Below are 20164 nucleotides of genomic sequence, written 5' to 3' on the forward strand. Positions count from 1 at the left end.
TTGTTTTAGCATTGAGATATTTTTAATCTTCTACAAACACCCTAAATAGTTAGATTTCACTGTAAATTTAATAATTTATATATACATTTAGTATATTCAAGGTTATTACATTTCATAAAAGAACATTTTGTGGCTTCCCTTTAATTTGTGGGTCCAGATTTTGGGGGGAGAGGGGAAATCATTGGTCTATACTACATAAAAAAAGGATAAAGACTGGAATTACTATGTCTTTCAGTAATCATGGTCAATTTATTAAGTAATTAGTTGCAACTTCATTATTTAAAAAAAAAAAAAAAAGAAATTCTGTATCATCATACTTTGCTCTTAGCTTTGGCCATTAAACTTTTTCACTTTAGTAACCTCATTAATGTCAAAATGCCATCAGAATGTCTGCCCAATTTAAGACTATATAGCTTGGGCAAATACAAGATCTACGGGGTTCAATAAAAGATGTTTTCTTATTGCATTGAACTAGAAAGCTTAACTGTGATACAAAGATCAGAGTACTCTTTAAGTAGGGAATCATCAATCTGTGGAAGAAGTAAATTTCCAGAATGTGAAATGAGTACATTTCTACATTACACTGTAGCCACTTTTTAACTTCTAAATCCTTGTTTTTCTTTCTTTTCTTCTCCCCCCCCCCAAATTCTAAATTCTCTTACTGTAATAATTCTTCTAAATTCTATAGGAGTAAATAACAGCATTATTAACACTGAAAGCTTTTTAGATGATGTCACGGCCAGCAATAATTTCATAACACTAAAAAGTTCTCATAATTGTCCTTAAACATATTGTTCAGTTCACACTATCCCTGTTAATTTAAGATCTACACTCGCCCTATCAATACTCATCTTTATGTACTTTTTTTTTTTTGAACATGTCAATCCTGTTTACTAAGTGATATTCAATGGATTTCCTATAGCGCAATGAATCTTAACAGGCCATTTTTAATTGCTTCACATAGGAAACCACATTACTATTAATTCCACAGCAACGGTATAAAATAAAACCATTGCTTCTCAAGCTTGAGAGCAATTAGACCTCTCGGCTATTTGGCTAACTCTGCTTCATGATACCCAGTGCAGTTAATTATATTTTTTGATGTTAATAGTCTCTGGCAGTTTCAAGCACAACTCCTCTTTGATGAATATTTAAATTATATTTGAATAAAAAAAACCTTGGTTACATTTCCTATTCAGCAGTCATCATAGCTTAATAAAGGTCGCCTCAGCAAATGTTGAGATAAATGTCTATGTGAACACGTATAAAAATCCTAAATCAATTTATCAGATAATTTAGCTGTTTTGACTAGTACTGTAGTGAATCTAATCAAAGTGTTTACAGAAATATAAAAATAAATGGTCTTATTCTCTTATAGTGATATTTTATGACCCAAAAATTGCCTTAGCTTTTTATAAACATGTTCTTTTTATATATTAAATATATCAGAACATAAATTATCAATGAGAACATCTCGGTGACTTTCTGGTCCAGCCCTAAGTGAACAGAAAGTATACAAATTATCTAAAATAATGAATGGAAAGCTAAAAATTTAATGCATTGGGGTAAAATAAATGTTGACTCAGCCAAGTTCTCACTGTCATTAATCCACCAAATAAAGTGGCTAAATAACTTAATCATAACAATATGTATAGTAAGTGATACAATCTGCATAAGAGATTTTAAATACATTAGTGAAATCACTAAAGGAATGCCGGATGGAGCCCTAAATCTATAATAAAGTGATAGACTCTGAAACATACTTCTCATATAATGTGTGCATACAATACTGCAAATGAATATACTGCACAGAGTGATAAAAAAAATATGCCCCAAAACACATACACACCAATCTACCAAATAAAAACATACAGTGATACAAGGAAAAAATTTGATCACAATTTTTGTTAGTGACAGGAAATAAAAACAGTTTCAATAAAAGATCCCAAATTACAAAATAAAATATCTATAAGCAGTTTAATAATGTATCCCAATTTAATTTTAAGTCAAATTCATTCTTACTGAAGTTTTCCAAATAGGTAGCCTATTTTAATAAGTTTAGGAAAAGTTGTTACTTTTGAAGACTGTCCATTTCTTAAGACAATTACATTGCCAGAGATCAATCTTCAAATCACATACTGCAGAAAACAACCACAGAACACATCACAAAAAAGTGAATAAATTTACACTGATAGTTGTCTCACTTTACCCGACTGTTTTTCAGACTTAATAAACTGAGGCTTTTTGTAAGGCTTTTTGTAAGGCTTTTTTTCAGACTGTTAAAAGACACTGTGAGAGAATGATCTGAACCATTACAGCTATACAAATATTGTTCTTTTTTAAATGAATAAACCAAGCTTACCAGTTTTTAATTTAAAATTAATGGTAGCAAAAATGAACACTGTCAAGTAAGGTTTTTTTATCATCCCATGGGCATGACTGCTTTTTCCTCTAATAACGCAGCATATTCAGTGGACTAAAGATTTTGGTGTGACTCATAAATATTCAGTGCTATACCACTCTACGATGAATAGCTTCATTCATAAAATAGAGATTGTGCACTTGGGTCATTGTATGGCTTCTGTTTTTTTTTCCTTTTACCTGAGTCGTAATTCACTATTGAGCCTCATACACAGAAGAAAAGCAAAATCCACAGAGCCACACATCATTGGCTATGGTCAGAAACCCAATTTAAGTATGAGGAGTCCTTTAACATCCACTTGAATAAATATACTCACGTGGGTGACTGTTGCAGCATCAGGGCTTATGACTGTACATCTGCTTTTATGTGAGCAGTTTTTAAACAGCAGTCTAAAAGGGACTGGATGGCTTTGATAAACATATGGTAAAGAAGTTGTGAAGAAGTTATCAGCATTCTGGTACTGAACACCAATGACATGCCAAATCAAAATACATATATTTTATATTCTATCATTTACAATGGCGGCTTTGATGCACGTGCAATCAGGGAAGTAGTCATCCAAATTGATATCTGAAATACAGTGATCAAAATTACTACTTTTTGGATATAAAAATGAGAGTAAATATCCAAACTACCCAGGGAACAGAAATAGAAAAACGCAGGTTACATCATACTATGAGACATGTTGCACTACTGAATATCTTTAACAAAGGCAGCCCTCATCCACAAAAGGAACAGATACTGTATTCATATAAAAGCACAAACAGCAGCAAGGGTCTGAGGAGCCCTTGTCTATGCTTGACAGACCCCCAAAAGAGAGATGCTTCATCCTCAACAACGCAACACCTTCTAGAGATGAGGAGTTGACTATGAATTGTTGCCCATTATAATATAGTTTTAAACTACATTAAGGAATGTAGTTTTGAAGCCAGGCTACACCTGGTCACAGAATCAAATATGAGACCTGTCAGAGGGAGTTAGGTTGAGATGCTCTAAAATGGTTTACTCTGGCAGAACATGCAATATGCAAACCCAGTTCTGAAACCAGTTTTGTGTTCCACTGGTGCAGACCGGGCTTAAGAAGTTAAAGTGTTTCATTCCGATGAAATTAATCAACAGGGACTGGCGACTGACACTCTCTCCATCCAAGACTGGAGTCCAGGGAAATATTTACTTCATTTCAATTAGAAAGAACCTGGCTTGTTTTCACTTGAAAGGAGATAATCTGATATGCCACTGTTTCTTTTGTAGACATGACAAACAAGGAACGTATGTAGCACTTGCAGGATGTGTCTTCTGAGTGGAAGGGTATTTAATTTTTTTCTTTTAATGATATATCACACACATTGATACATGGAATGTAAAAAATCATTGCATTGTTAGGAAAAGATTGAACATCTCTCTTTCCCGCTCTCTCTTTCCCCTGCAAATGAGTTGCCATTTTCCATCATATTTGTAGGGCTTAGGGGAAAAGGAAGAGGGACAACTCTCAAATCAAGGATCTAGGAAGTTTAAGTGACTTTCCTCCTATCTCACAAATAGAAAGGTCAAGGGAACAAATCAAGTAAATGGCTCTTCTATAGAGCTTTGGCTGGAGTGCAGCTGAATCTTGTGGAGGGTAAATTATGGACATGAGGTTAGAGTATTACAGCAAGGTGTAAGGAATGCAAGTTGCCCAGGACTGTAAATGGGAACCTCACTCTTTTGTCATGGTGGACATGGTGACTGATGTTGTGTGCTATCCTGCAGAGGAAGGGTAATATGCATGAAGGTAGTAAAACAATAATTGTATTAAAGATTTTCTTCCTTTAGTTCAGCTTTTGTGTCCCCTATTCTCCTACTTTTCTGTAGCAACATTTTATAAAGAAGGATTTTTGAAAGAGGGGAAGGTCCCTAATTTGACCTGTACTTATGTACATCTACTCTTCTTATCTGTCACCTGGAAAACAAACCCATAGGATTCTTTGTGCATTTTTCTAAAACAAATTTCAGTGCTGTTAAATAAACAAAATACAATCACAGCAATCTAGCACTTAAAAGGAGAAAAACAGTGTAAGTGACACAAAGCTCAGGAAGTTTCAACCCAAAGTTTCCTACAATTTGTCCTTATTTAAAGATTTCTCCACAGATATCAGGATATCCATGGAGGACCAAGACATCTGCATGGAGGCACAGAATCTGCACTACTCCCTGGCTACTCAGCATCAGTGGCTTTTCAATCTGGCTTTCTCTCGCTCCATCCAAACCCTCTTCACCACAACAGTACAACCACTTACTTGTAGGCAGGGCTTCCAAAAGTTGTGTGAGATGGAAAGAGATGACTCTGGGGCTCATTCCCATTTCCTCTTATAAAAAATACATCTTTTAAGTGGTATTTCCACAATTTCCTCACCTTCTGTGGAACTTTGCTGAGGATACAATCAATGTTTTTTTCAGAGTAAGGAAACTAGCTCTCTCCTGTGACAATTATTTAGTTAAATGCTAGAATCCACTCTTTTTAAAAGAACACTCTCCGGCTATGTCTACATGGCCTCTCAGTTCAGATTATGGGGGTGTGAATGGCAGCACGCACTAACGTGCTACACAGTAACTCTTCTGTGGGGTTGCTACTGGCGTGAACTAAAAAGTACCCAGTTCACATTAACATAGCCCTCTTTGAAAGAAGACTTAGATAACATGAACTTTACTAGATACCTCTTAGTTTGGGACAACAGCATCCACGAGGAGCATATCTACCTCTCCTCCCAGTTTAGTGTCATCTGCAAACTTGCTGAGGGTGCAATCCACGCCATCCAGATCATTAATGAAGATATTGAACAAAACCAGCCCAGGACCGACCCTTGGGGCACTCTGCTTGATACCAGCTGCCAACTAGACATGGAGCCATTGATCAGTACCCATTGAGCCCGACAGATCTCATCTTCAAAGATCCATGCAGCTGTTTGTAGAATAAAGATGTTATAACCTTTATTATTAAGGACACTGCATTTGATTTAGAAAGCTACTGTTTCATTAACGCTTTTTAGGCACTCAAATGTTGTTGTTTTTGCCTTTCTATGTGATCCAGAGTCATATGACAAATTTTCTTTTAAGCCCATTAGTTTCATTTCATAATAGTTTTACCAGGTCACAAAATGGTTAAATGACTTAGATCAAGTCAGTTGTAAAAATCGGCCTGGAACCCAGAGGTCCTGACTGGCAGCTTTCTTCTAACCACTCACCTCGACGATCCAAAATTTTGAAGAAAGCCATGTGGTTCTTGGAATATGCATGCCAACAGAAAGTGAACCACTTGTATTATATTGGCACCACACAAATCTCTGTTATTAATATTCATCAGGGTTTTGCTTAGTGCTTGTATGTATCATCTTCTAGGAATTCTGTTTTAAAATATATGTGGGAAAATTCACATCGACTGTCTAATATTATCCAGAAAGAATTACCAAACATAAAAGGCTTATTTTGTTGTATTCTATCCATACTTGGAAACAAAGTGTCCCCAGCATCCAGAAAAATGTGGCTCTCCTTACAGCCACACACATTTGAATATTATTTGGCTTATTACAGAATGTCTCATTTTAAAACATATATATATATATATATATATACACACACACAAATATTTTAAATATTATTTAAAGTTATAAAAACTGAAAACAAAGCAAGTAGGAGAAGCCATAAAATCTTCAGTGCCTGCCTCAACAGAAATTGGTAGTGATCATCTTCAGTTTCTCAGTGTCTGTAAAGCTAGGCTTTGAAGTTGACACTGCAGGCAGAAAGTCTTCATAGGTGAACAGGCAGTTTGAAAATAACTCAGAAAAACCATCTTCATTCTTCTAAAAGTGGCTTCTAAATGGATTTTTTTTAAAAAGTTAAGCCACCAATTTGTCTACAAAGAACAATATTAGCTAGTAATGTCAACTTCAAAGTCTCACAAGAGTTACTGGCTAGAGCTGCACACAGGACTCCTCACAAGCAAGGAAGTTCTTGTCCTCAGGCTCCTTATGTGTCTAACCTTTTTATTTCATTTTTTTTTAAATGTAAAGAAAAAAGTATGGGAAAAATAGTAAATTTCTCCCTAGGGGAGGGATTGTATAGTTAATAAGTATCAACTCATCCAGATTGTTTTTACACATAAAAATCCCACATGGCTTGAAACTATTGCTAGGCGATTATACTGCTCATTCACTAACACATATTTTAGTAACAATGTTACATTACATAAAAAAAAAAGGAATAAGAAACAGCTAACACATAACTATATGAAATTGACCAAACCTAGAGTTGTGGGAAATACAGTTCCTACCACACCTCCACACCCTACCCTGGGAACCTCATCAGGTTGTGTGTTTCAGAGTAGCAGCCGTGTTAGTCTGTATTCGCAAAAAGAAAAGGAGTACTTGTGGCACCTTAGAGACTAACTTCAGAGTAGCAGCCGTGTTAGTCTGTATTCGCAAAAAGAAAAGGAGTAATGCCACAAGTACTCCTTTTCTTTTTAGAGACTAACAAATTTATTAGAGCATAAGCTTTCGTGAGCTACAGCTCACTTCATCGGATGCATTTGGTGGAAAAAACAGAGGAGAGATTTATATACACACACACAGAGAACATGAAACAATGGGTTTATCATACACACTGTAAGGAGAGTGATCACTTAAGATAAGCCATCACCAACAGCAGGGGGGGGAAGGAGGAAAACCTTTCATGGTGACAAGCAAGTAGGCTAATTCCAGCAGTTAACAAGAATATCAGAGGAACAGTGGGGGGTGGGGTGGGAGGGAGAAATACCATGGGGAAATAGTTTTACTTTGTGTAATGACTCATCCATTCCCAGTCTCTATTCAAGCCTAAGTTAATTGTATCCAGTTTGCAAATTAATTCCAATTCAGCAGTCTCTCCTTGGAGTCTGTTTTTGAAGCTTTTTTGTTGAAGTATAGCCACTCTTAGGTCTGTGATCGAGTGACCAGAGAGATTGAAGTGTTCTCCAACTGGTTTTTGAGAACCTGGTTTTTTTTCCTAATAGGCCTATCTTAGAACATTGATGTTCCTCATCACTTTGCTTTTAACTTCAAGTATTTTTTATTCACTGATTAAAATTCGATCCCAGTGACTATAGTATAAAATCTTTCATATATATGTTATGGTAGAACCTCAGAGTTACGAATATCTTGGGAACGGAGGTTGTTGGTGATTCTGAAATGTTTGTAACCCTGAACAAAATACCAGGTTTCAGAGTAGCAGCCGTGTTAGTCTGTATTCGCAAAAAAGAAAAGGAGTACTTGTGGCACCTTAGAGACTAACAAATTTAGTTAGTCAGGTTGTGTGTGTGTGTGTGTAGGGCTGAGAGCATGGGGGGAAGGGAAGTGCTGCCAAGTTTTGCCTCCCTTTTTTAAGCTAATTTTTTGAATTTCTATTTACATGAACATACTGAACTGACTGGTCAACCACAAACCTCATTTGGAACCATAAGTACGCACTCAGGCCGCAGCAGAGACCACACACACACACAGAGCAAATATTGTGTTAAATGTAAACTACTAAAAAAATAAAGAGAAAGTTTTTAAAAAATTGACAAGATAAGGAAACTGTTTCTGTGCTTGTTTCATCTAAATTAAGATGGCCAAAAATAGCATTTTTCTTTTTCATAGTAAAATTTCAAAGCCGTATGAAGCCAATGTTCAGTTGTAAACTTTTGAATGAATAACCATAACATTTTGTTCAGGAAAAAAAAGAAAAGGAGTACTTGTGGCACCTTAGAGACTAACAAATTTATTTGAGCATAAGCTTTCGTGAGCTACAGCTCACTTCACTGGATGCACAAAAGCTTATGCTCAAATAAATTTGTTAGTCTCTAAGGTGCCACAAGTACTCCTTTTCTTTTTTGCGAATACAGACTAACACGGCTGCTACTCTGAAACCTGGTATTTTGTTCAGGGTTACAAACATTTCAGAATCACCAACAACCTCCGTTCCCAAGATATTCGTAACTCTGAGGTTCTACCATAACATATATATGAAAGATTTTATACTATAGTCACTGGGATCGAATTTTAATCAGTGAATAAAAAATACTTGAAGTTAAAAGCAAAGTGATGAGGAACATCAATGTTCTAAGATAGGCCTATTAGGAAAAAAATAAGAAAGTTAAGAACTACCAAGAAACGTAGAGAAGAAAAGAAATAAGTAAGTGGAAAGAGATGACCATGTCCAGTGGGTAGTATCAACTAACATTGGATGCTGAAGGAGATGGTGGATCCATAAATTTTAAGAGAGATTTGGTTTGCCAGAATCTACAAGCTTCTGGAAAGTGGACATGGCTTCTGATATCACAGTTCTCTACTAAACTGGTTAGATCATCTTATTTTTTAATCTTTTCACTAGGGTGTTTCTTAGATTTGTAGTAAATACTAAAGCTGCTGAGCAATACTGCAAACACATGGCTAGCATTTAGTAATTACCAAACATCACTCTATGAATTTATATGACTTGCCAAAAAATTGAAGGCAGCAATAAGTAACTAAATAGAATGAAGTAATACTGGAAACAGATCATTCTTCTGAAGTAAAAAAAAAACATTGTCAGGAGCTCTTAAGTAGTGAGATGGAAAGGATTAGTATTCATCTCAAAAAGCACCAAAAATGCTTTCTTCATGAGCAAATGTACAAATGAATTAAGCTTTTTTCTACTGAGAGAGCAGTACACTGATGAGACTGATGATCCTCTATACCATTGTTGTTATTGAAATACAGCTGCAATAAAAACAAGTGCCTGTTTCAGGACATAAACACCTCTTCAAAATACATTTTATTCAGGACCAGCATCAATTCATCCCCCAAAATAACTAAGATCAATCACTGGTTATGGTATATAAACAAATGAAAGATAAAGACTTTAAATACTTGATAAGAAAGTTGCAACCTTCTTTTTATATAGAACAAATTGAGCAATGTTAAGAAAATATTGGAAGACAGAGGGAAAGTGCATTCCTACTAAATGTCATTGAGTCTCTGTCTGAAAAAGAAAACCATAAAACATTAAATTCAAAAATTCTAGAAATTTCTGCCAAGAAACTAGAGAAAAGTGTGACACATGGTCTTGGCCATTTGCTTAGATAACACAAAGAGAATTTTAAAAAAACTGAAAAAGATTAAAACTTCTCAGATGAAAACAATCTAAACCTCTGACATATGCAGCACACGATTTTTTCCAGTTGAGATATAAAGTAACACCTAGCCCAGTTCTGCAGATCATGAAAATTCAAAAATACTTCTGCAACCACCATAAGCTTCATGCGTACTGATGGAAAAACTAACGTCGTAGCTTCCCATTGACACCCTGGTGAAACTCTTAGGAAGATTGCTTGTTTATATTTGCATCCAACTGCCACAATCCTGAAACATGTGCTGAACATAAAGAAGACTTTGATCAAAACACAACAATTGTTTTACACAACAAGGAACTCTACAGAGAAGCACTACACTTACAAAGCAACTGAAAGTGGTTTTGAAGGGATTTGACAGATGACGCTCAGGCTGATGACACTGTTGCTGCGGTCTCAGTGGAAATCTGGCTTGATCTATTTAACAACAATGAACTAGAACCACAAAAAGACAATCCAAACTGATTCAGAGAAGTTCTGGAACCTTTCCATTAACTTGGCCAGGATTAGCTATAGAGTCCTTCTACTACTGACCGCAAATACAAAATCCATCAGTTGAAACATAATCTCAAATTCCTTAATACCCTTCTAGCATTTAAAATTTAAGATCGAGATTTCTACCCTAATTCTATGTCTATGAAGGCTGTTGTTATAGTTAGTAACATCAAAATGGTTGAAAAGAATGGAAATAAAACTGTGGAAAAACTTCATAATAGGCTAGGTACTGAAATACAAAATAAATTGGTGAATGTGTACTGGTATAGAAGGGAAGATAAAGAGCATCATAGTAGACTGGAGGCACAATTATTGCTTTTAGGCTTTACTTACAGAAAACATGCCTTTTTATAGTATAAGAAAATATAATTAATGAAAAAAGCATAAAAGAAATACTATTCAATTGACTTCATAAATCTCAGAGATTTACTGTTTCTCTCCACCTTTTTAACCCCCCCTGAGAATAATGAGGGGTGGGGGTTTTTTGAAGTGGGGAAAATCATCAATCTTGACTAATTCCCACTCATTTGTCTGTTAAAATGAGACTATTTGAAAAGACATTATTTTTTGCATTTTATAACAAAAACGGGCAAAGCTAATCATATGCAGATGATTGCAGAGCAAATGCAGAGCACTTACAAGGGAGTTTTTTCAGAAGGTCTCTATCCAGTCTCTGATGACAGGATGATAAACATGCCCATGAACAATATACACTACCACTTCCACAATTGTTAGCACTGGCTGATCTACACAAGAATTAGGCCATGGCAGGAGAATTTCTGTAAATCTTCAGTGCAGATGCAATTTCTGTGAAGCTTTTGTACAGTAAGTCCCTTTTATTGGTGCTACGTCTCATACCCTGAAACTAACAGGGCGACTTGCTGAACGCTGGAGTGATAGTAATAACTGCTGAGCAAGACAGTCAGAAAGCAGTTTTGTCCTCTAAGAGGACAATGCCTACACCCTTTCCAAAGAACTGACCTGACTGTACAATTTTTTTAGTTTGATATGTTTTATAGGTGAGCAGAGGATCAGTTATTGATTGTATTGATAGCATTTAGAAACTGCTTAAACATGCAGCAGCCATTTGAATACTTTTTGAGTACAGTTTGACCTCCTGAAAGACGAGGATACAGTGACACTTCAAAGAAGTGAAATGTTTCATTCTCCTTGCAATCACCTGCCTGCTTTCTCACTTTTATCAGAGACTATAAAAGGAACTCAACAATTTGCTGGTAGCTAGCTTCAATTTCTTTGTAATATTACCAGATAAAAATGATAAGGATATTTGAATAATTTTTCCATAAGAGAAAATGGAAATCAGTACATATACAATGAGTAAATTAATCGTGTGGTACACTTTTGGAAAACAGTAAATGCATTTTTACCTTTGTGTCATAATTTTGTAGGCATCTGGGAGGAAGCATTCTGTGTTTTCCATCTGGAAAGGGTCAGCATCACAAATCTTGTCATCTGTCCGTCCATAATTAGCACTCTCTATCATAATGACATCACTTCCTGGACACCGAAGGTCAATAGAGTAGCCCTCACAAGACAGTTCCCTCCTAACTAAACCAAATGGTAATGCTGCTCGACTGAAACCTTTAAAAAAAAAATAAAAAAGGAATCAAATTAAAACAATGAGAAGAAACTGACAAAAGGAAAACACTTTCTGGCATATGCATGGATGTTACACTTTCTGTCCCATGCTCCAGGAGAGGAAAGTAACACAAGCCATTACAAATATTTTTTATCACGTTCACAGAAAATAGCTTTTGGAATTGTAATCATATTAGCCTAATTGCAAAAATATCTGAATGCTTTCCAAAGATCTAAATTCATATTGAATTGGTCCAGGGTCTGCCTTTTACGGGCAGTGTGCAAGATAAATACAGTAATGAGGTATTGCCAGGCATAAGAGAAAATTACAACGTGAAGAAATGTTTTCAGGATTTCAGAAACATCTGGTGGTTTCTTCTGGATTCTACACATTCTGAGCTTTAATTTAAAAAAATGTTAAAAAAATGTTACAAAGTTAAGTTTTCAGCCCTTTGCACCAAAAAGCTACTGTTTTTACAGTATAAATCAATGTTTATAAATCAATGCTGCTTTTTTATTGCACATTTACAGAAAACTAAGCTAAACAACACGGGAGAATTCTTCTCACAACCAATTCACATAGTTGCTGAGTTTTCAGAGGCAGGATCTTAGGATGGAGGCTGGCAGCTCACGACCCTCCATGTAATAACTTCACGACACCTTGAGGGGTCCCGACACCCATTTTGAGAACCCTTGGAATAGATGAAGAAGTTAATTCGGTGGGAGTTCCAAGAAGGGGAAGTGCTTGGTGCAGCTGAGTGTGTAGTGGCAAAGCCAACTGGTTGGGTGGAGTGCCAGCGTCAGGGAGCCAGCTGCAGCGAGGTCAGTCTACTATCAACACAGGGGCATAGCTGAGGCTGATTGACTGCATGTACTGATTGGTGAACAGATGGAGCTAAACTACTACTTAACCCAGCAGCAGCCAGCACAACACATCTCACACTGCAACTGTGCTTGATCCTGATTCCTGCTCCCATGCCTGCTCCGGCCCAGCCTGCTCTTGTGCCTACTCCTGCTTGCTTCCAGCCCATGCCTTCTCCTGCCTTTATCCATCCTGGACACCCTTGGCTCTGACCCCTGGCTCTGCTTCCCGACCATGTCTCTGGCTCATCCTGGGCTTGGGCATTCGGCTTCTGACCTCTGGCTCCGACCCAAGATGTTTGGGGGGGTGGGAGGGGAACCACTGTCACTGTGGTGAGGGGTGTGCCTGACTGGAGCAGTGGGTGTCCATCTGGTGACAGGACGGAGGTGTGGCCTCAGGTGTGGGTTCCCTGGGGATAATGGTGTTTGGGATGGCAAGAGGGCCTTATGATTAGTACCTTGCCAGGCAGCTACTTTGCCCCCTATCTAGCTACTCAGATCCCAGCCTGACAAGCAGTCTGTAAGAGTGGGGAGCAGGCAGAGATGATGAGAGTCACAGTTAAACAATGTGAGGAAAAAGCATTGCCTCAATCTCAGTTCCTTTCCCAGGGATGTTCCATGTCCCAAAGGTGGCCCCATGACATTTTAGCGTACCTATCTATGCCATTTTGCATAAACTAATAGCACATTACTTGAGTAAGAGCACTATGAGTGAGTATGTAAATAATTTCTGCAGAAGTGTGCTGAAAAGTTCCTACATCCAATCAGGAAAATTCACCCTCTTTCCACCCCAAAAAATCCTACATTAATTTGGGGAAATTCTTGTTTTTACAAAAAAAAAAAAAATCTGAAATGATCTTCTGTCTGAGAGAATTCCTTAAAGCAAATCATTCTATTGAGAGTTTTGAAGTAACATGCAATTATCTGGGCACCAAAACCTAGGACTAGCTAATTCAATGGGAAACCTTTTGTCCTTTACATCAGTTCTTTATGTAGTCAATGTAGAGTGCTAGCATAAAGTAGCTATATTCTGCTATACCAGGGGTTCTCGAACTGGGGATCAGAACCCCTCAACTTATTACATGGGGGGTCACAAGCTGTCAGCCTCCTCCCCAAACCCACTTTGCCTCCAGCATTTATAATGGTTAAATATATTAAAAAGTGTTTTTAATGTATAAGGGGGGTTGCACTCAGAGTCATGCTATGTGAAAGGGGTCATCAGTATAAAAGTTTGAGAACCACTGTGCTATACATACAAAATTTGACATAGACCAGATTGCTTTGTCTCCCTGACACAAAATTGGAACCCGTCATCATATTAAATTGTGTGATATGTTAGATGATGTGATAATACTAAACAACAACTTCTTTAAAAACAGTAGATACTTTTCAACAACACCACAGATTTCCCCCCCCCCAGCATTCTTGTAAAACTAGTAACACACTCTAGCACTGTTATAGTTATGATTCCATAAAGATTTCTGGCATACACTAAAGGGTTAGGTATTTCAATATTTACCCATCTTTGGTACTCTATACATTTAAAAACAAACATTTCTCTCCCTTACATAAGCAAAACATTTGGAATAATATACACATACAGTCATTATTACACACATACAGTCATTATGTGTTCAGAAAGATTTTTATTACATACATGCAACACAGCATGTGAACCATTTGGTATAGTCTATTTTAAACATGGCATATTACCAGGGTGACCAAACTTACTGACCCTCCAAGTCAGGTAGGTGGGGGGGGGCAGAAGCATAAGGGGCTCTGAGAGCCACACTTCCACTATAAAAGAGCCGTGCTTTGGCCACCACTGGTATATTGTATTAATATGATCAGCATAATTATTATTTATTTACACGAGCTCTCACATTGTGTTATGTGTTTTCCAACCAGACACAAAGAATGCCCAGTTTCTGCACCACAAAGTTTATAATAAATACATTGTAATAATAATACATAGCTAAAATTAAAATGAAGACAAACAAAGAGCAGGTGGTGTAGCATGTGCCATTTTGATGCATTTGGATGGGGGTATGAAGGAGAATATTCTCAAGTCATGTACACACTGGTTTCTTATAATCATGGTACCAGAAGTATGTCTATAGAAGGGAATCAAACGCAGAAAAAGGGCTTTGTGGATCTTTGTGGAAGAGTGTTCTGTGTAAAATGGAAGAAAGCACAGAGATGACTGGGGGCGAATTGGAGGATAGTGGAGTAACTGGAGGAGCAGAAGAAACAAGAGGTGATAAAAAGGACAAGGCCAAATAAGTGCAGATGGGCAGAATTATGTAGAGCTTTGAAGGAAAGGACAATAATCTTGAATATGATGAGGTGGAGAAGGAGAAGCCAGTGGAAAGATTTCTTTAAATCTTTAAAAAAAGGAAGATGGTCAAATTGACGGGCGAGAAAGTGATCTTGGCAGTAGTATTTTATATGGACTAGAGAGGCACCATGCCTACTGTGTTAGTAATCTGTGGATTAAAACTCCCTTTGTATTGAGATGATGAGCTGTAAGATCTCCAAAAGACTTGTTTCTTTTAATCATGTCAATCTGTAATCAGTTTACACTCATACATTTTAATATTTATTAAAAACAGAAGAAAGAACGGTACACTTTAAAACAAAGAAACTCCAAATTAAACTTTCATATCATCCAAAACTCATGCCCCTAGGTTTGACAGAATGTATGATGCATAGCATCAAACACTAATATTAGATCATTGCTAATTCTAGTCACAATGGGCCAAGATAAAGCCAGAAGGTCATGCATGTTCTCCTCTCTGATACACAAGTGTAATTCAATTACAGTCAACATATTTTGATCCAAAGTATATACACTTTAGCTTGTGATTATGGCCTGTATATATCTGTAACAAATTACTGCAGAGAAGATACAGAATCTGACCATTACCCCATTCTGTGTCCAATAAGGGTGCAAAATGGGCAGAGGAATAGGATCCCCACAGATGCCTATAACAGCTCCTCCAAACTAACCACCACGGCCCCAGCCATGCCAGGACTAGCAATAATGCTGCCGATGCATTCTGTGATTCTGAAGAATGAAGTCATCCAGCACAAAGTAGGGAGTTACTTAATTCTGCCTCTGCTGCCGGCTTTTTCCTGTGGCCTCCTGGCAGTTTGCAGAGGAGTGTTAGAAGGGTCCAGGGTGCTTCTGAGGGAGGTTAAAGTAGCTGACAGTGTGGCTGACTGAGCACAGTAAGTCACTCCGTGTTTGCAGCATCAGGTCAGACACTTCTATCGTTACAGGGATGGTACTGAAAACCATGCTACATTATCTATGATGAATACAGATCGTTACCCTCATTTATATTTGCAACAGGAAATATACTGAATCCTGCAAACCTTGTACTCACGTTAGCTAACTGCAAATCTTATATCTAAGGGAAGTGGCAATTGATTTAAGTTTCATCAATTGTACATTGACCTAGATTTCATCTCCCCCTTCCCTACATGCATTGCTCTATATTGGGGCTGACATTTCAAAATAATAGACAGGTCACTCATTGGGTAGCAGAGGACACTCAGATTATATTGTAGGATGCTACTTTGCAGAGACAGAAGGCAGTAAAGCAGTGTGTTAGACAGGGAGGTCCCTCTATGGAATTTTTACAACACAATCGCCATAAAGAAAGCAGTAAACAAAAAAATTAAAAATCCTGTGACAAAGCTGATGTGATCTTTATTCTAAGCTTCATTTATAATCTTTTTCTATCAACAAAGAAAAAATAAGCATTTCAAGAAGCAAAGTGTAATTCAATTCATCTTGCAACCCTGACAATTGAAGAAAGAACTAGTGGGAGGCGTTGTGAGTGAAAAATCAATATTGCAGCTTTGTTCCGTGCAAATGTGAACACTGCCAAATAGCAGTGCTTAAGGTAAAATGAACTATTTTGCTCCATTTTCTCCTCTCTGAATAAATGATTTTGAAAAGACAGCTTTTTTTCCAGTGCTATAAAATGTCAAGCAATAACGCTCTGTGCTTTTGGTGAATGATTGGAATAAATACCTCTTGGCAACAGGTGCAGTGACTTAGGACTGAAATACATTCACATTCAGCAGATAACTCCTGATAAACTGATACAAGATGGAAATTTGAAAGACCAGTGTTTTGCATCATTTCAAAGCATTTTACAAGTATGCTTGCTACTCTGTCAATAATTACTATTGTCACTAGCAACTTTATATCTCAGGTGCACTTCTTGCCATTAATGTTTTGATCACCCTGCTTTACTAATCAATTTTCATTCAATCTGCTGCCTGGATGAAACAGCTTTACAGTACCATGCGCAAACTATTTTGTTAGACTGCAAATCAAAACAAAACAAAAATCAGCTTTCCTTGTTGTTTTTGCTAATTGCTTCAAGGCTAACCCTGTCATGGATGACATTGTTCATGCTGTCTAAGGAAGCACAGTGCTAGCTGATTCATAGAATATCAGAGTTGGAAGGGACCTCAGGAGATTATCTAGTCCAACCCCTGCTCAAAGCAGGGCCAATCCCCAATTTTTGGCCCAGAACCCTAAATGGCCCCCTCAAAGATTGAACTCACAACCCTGGGTTTAAGCAGGCCAATGCTCAAACCACTAAGCTCTTGTCAAGGACCTATACAGTACTGGGGGTGTGACTGCAAGCACAATCTAAACATTAACACAAGTAACAGCCTATTACCAACTGAAGCATATGCTACCTCTGACTCATTTGCATGTATATATGTTAATCAGATTTCTTTCCTAAAATGGAAAGGAGAAAAATACTTAATGAGAAAAAGCACAAGGTTTCTGTCATGCTGAACACTCAACTTATAAATCATTTTCATGGCAAACATATGACTGTTGCACGTTTTACTTGCTCAAAGTTCAGTTGAGTGTATTCATTATATCTGAAATAATAAAATAAATCTGCTCTTCTAAGATCATGTTTACAGTTTCAAGTAAAGCTAAAAGTAAGTTAATGGGGATTTTTAATGGCAGCATGCATTTCTTTGTGCCATAACTATCATTGAGTCCATAGAATAAGTTTGTAAAGAAACTTTCCCCACTATTTATTCCTATTTAATTACAAACTGAAGTACACATGCCAGAAATCTAATTTGTATGCTCTGCTTTACTAAGTAGACATAGTGTGATCCACACGATGCTAAAAGCCATTTTACAGAAGTTTACAAAATGTCATGTTCTGCATCATTTACCATCCTGTTGTCAAGCTACTTAATTCAATTAAAGAAATATTTTGTCTTTAAAAAGATTATCTAAATTAATAAACCACAAACAGAAGTTAATAATACAGTTTTGTGCCCACTAGCATACAATCCTTTTCAGTTGCCAATATTAACAGAATGCAACAAGTTTAATATACAAAGATTTTTAAAAATAGTTACCTTGGAATTTTTCCCCATGCAAAGAAAAAACAAAAAAGAGTAATCTTACTGGCTACTACGAGTACTATTTGCTGTTAGAATCAAGGAACCTTAGTAAAACTTAAATCACCAGTAAATCTTCCTTGAAATACAAAATTATTCTCAGCGAAAGAGTGCAGTCACATGAAACAAAACTAACCAGGCACATATATGTATCTGTCAACAATGAAATGTCACTTTTTGTGTTATTTGGTCTTTCAGAAAGAGCACATCTTTTCAAGCAGAATGTTTACAGTTGTCTCTCTCACAGTCTTTTATTTTATCAAATCATGAAATACGACTCAAGTTCTAGACAAGACACAGTGATGCATGTTGAGCAGAATTTCAATAATACTTGTTAAACAAATGCAAAGCTCGATGAAAAGGTTCTTTTATTATCTAATAAAACGAGATAGAATGTTGTAATTCTGCACTGTATAAAAAGGCAGATAAGTATGAACAATTATGTTTAGAATCCTTCTCCCTACTTCTGAAGAGAATGTGTTATGTGTGTAGGTGTGAGAAAGAGAGACGAAGAGAGAAGAGGGGCAGAGGGGCAGTTTACAAAAATTATGGGAATTCATATCATGGGCTCAACAAAGCATTTGTAAAGTCATGCATAAACCCCTCAAAATCCAGGAATTCCTCACAGGATCGATCTACTACCACCACGATGGGTAGTCTCTCTGCTCCTCCAACCCCCCCCCCCCTTTTTTTGCACACATGGCACTGTATATTTTATACAGACAAGCATGCTATTTTGTTAAACAACTTCTAAATTATCCAATACTGGTCAACAGATCATGCTTGGCAGTAGCAAATACCACAAAGATAATGGCAATTTAAATGACAAGTGTGCTATCTAATTCTAGCTTCTAAGGAAAAAATCGTTCTGGCAAGCATGTCTATTAAAAGATTACATAGGCACAATAAGAGCTTCTGATACTACTCAGAGGTCTGGAGTTCACAGTACTCAGCTCTCATTTCACTGAAATCCACTAGATAAAATGTAAACAGTATGAATCAACGCCACTGTAGACAACAGCCAGCTGTTCCAACCCGATAAAAATATGCAGAAAATGACCCCTTTTTAAAATTGGTTGTCCTGCCATCATCTTCATATAGAGAGTAATGTTTTCACATCAGAGATGGAACAAAGGAATGTATCTAAAAGAGCATCTAGAAAGAATGGATTATTCACTGCTGAAAATCCATTTTAATAGTCCAACTAAATGTAAAGTATCCTGTTTCAATTTTTAATCGTTTTTACCTGATTGTTAAAAATGATCTATTGCATAATTTTGAAAAAAATACATGACAGCAAAGGCCTATTTATTATTTGAACTTTAATGAAAAGGTTAAAAATCCCAATATACCACCTGATCTTTCAAACCCGTACCCACATACTTTACTCTGTCATTCAAGCAATAGTTCTACTTGAATGAATTACTCTAATAAGTAAGGGCTTCTGACATGTGTACAAGAGTGCTGCATCAGACAATTAGTAAGGACTGAACAAGTTATCTGACCCCTTATTTTATTGTACAATCCCTCTATACCAAATCTGGAAGCCTTGTCTCTTTGAAAATAATGATGTGCACTTACTAGCAATTTTCGTATTCAAAGCACTTTACAAACATTAAGTTATTAATGACAGCTTTTCTCCACAAACCCCTCAGATTAAAGGACTTAAAAATTTAATTATTTTAAGATTAAGTCTAGAAGTCATTTAAAATTTGGAAAACATTTGTCAAATTTTAGTATATTTCAAGGTTTGCTGTAAGCAACATAATTACAACAGTTGGCAATTTTGAATAATCATATAGTATATTTTGTATATACATAAACATATAGTACAGAAGCCTCCAACAGAATACTGAATTCTGGCTTCTACTTCACTGAAGTATATTATAATCTTCATTTCATGATCTTTTCCCCCTGTCATTCTCAAAAACAATCCTATGAAGCTCTATTATGCAAAACATGATTTTTGAGGCCTACCAGATTTCTGCACCAGGAATTGGCTGGGCAGTGGAACCCATTTCTTTACTGTAACTGTGTCAGTCCCTTCTGCATAGGGTTAACTAGGGTGGATACCTCATTTAAATTCTCCTAGGCAGATCTCTCCCCTTATTCAAGAAGGCCAAAAAACTGGCTTTCCATAGCGTAATTTTTTCTTTTTTTAAAACAGCAAGAGA

General features: G+C 36.7%; 1 protein-coding gene across 36 annotated transcripts in view; it reads right to left on the reverse strand.

The window, feature by feature from the left end:
• Positions 1 to 20164, reverse strand: part of ADGRL2 (adhesion G protein-coupled receptor L2) — a 480081-nt gene that overhangs the window by 84361 nt on the left and 375556 nt on the right. For all 36 annotated transcript variants that reach the window (XM_038412994.2, XM_043490399.1, XM_043490406.1 and 33 more), the window contains one exon: positions 11465 to 11678. In XM_038412994.2, coding sequence (XP_038268922.1) covers positions 11465 to 11678 — 214 coding nt within the window. The remainder of the gene's footprint in view (positions 1 to 11464; positions 11679 to 20164) is intronic.

Source organism: Dermochelys coriacea, chromosome 8 (assembly GCF_009764565.3).
Source record: "Dermochelys coriacea isolate rDerCor1 chromosome 8, rDerCor1.pri.v4, whole genome shotgun sequence".
In the NCBI taxonomy this organism is placed as follows: domain Eukaryota; kingdom Metazoa; phylum Chordata; order Testudines; family Dermochelyidae; genus Dermochelys; species Dermochelys coriacea.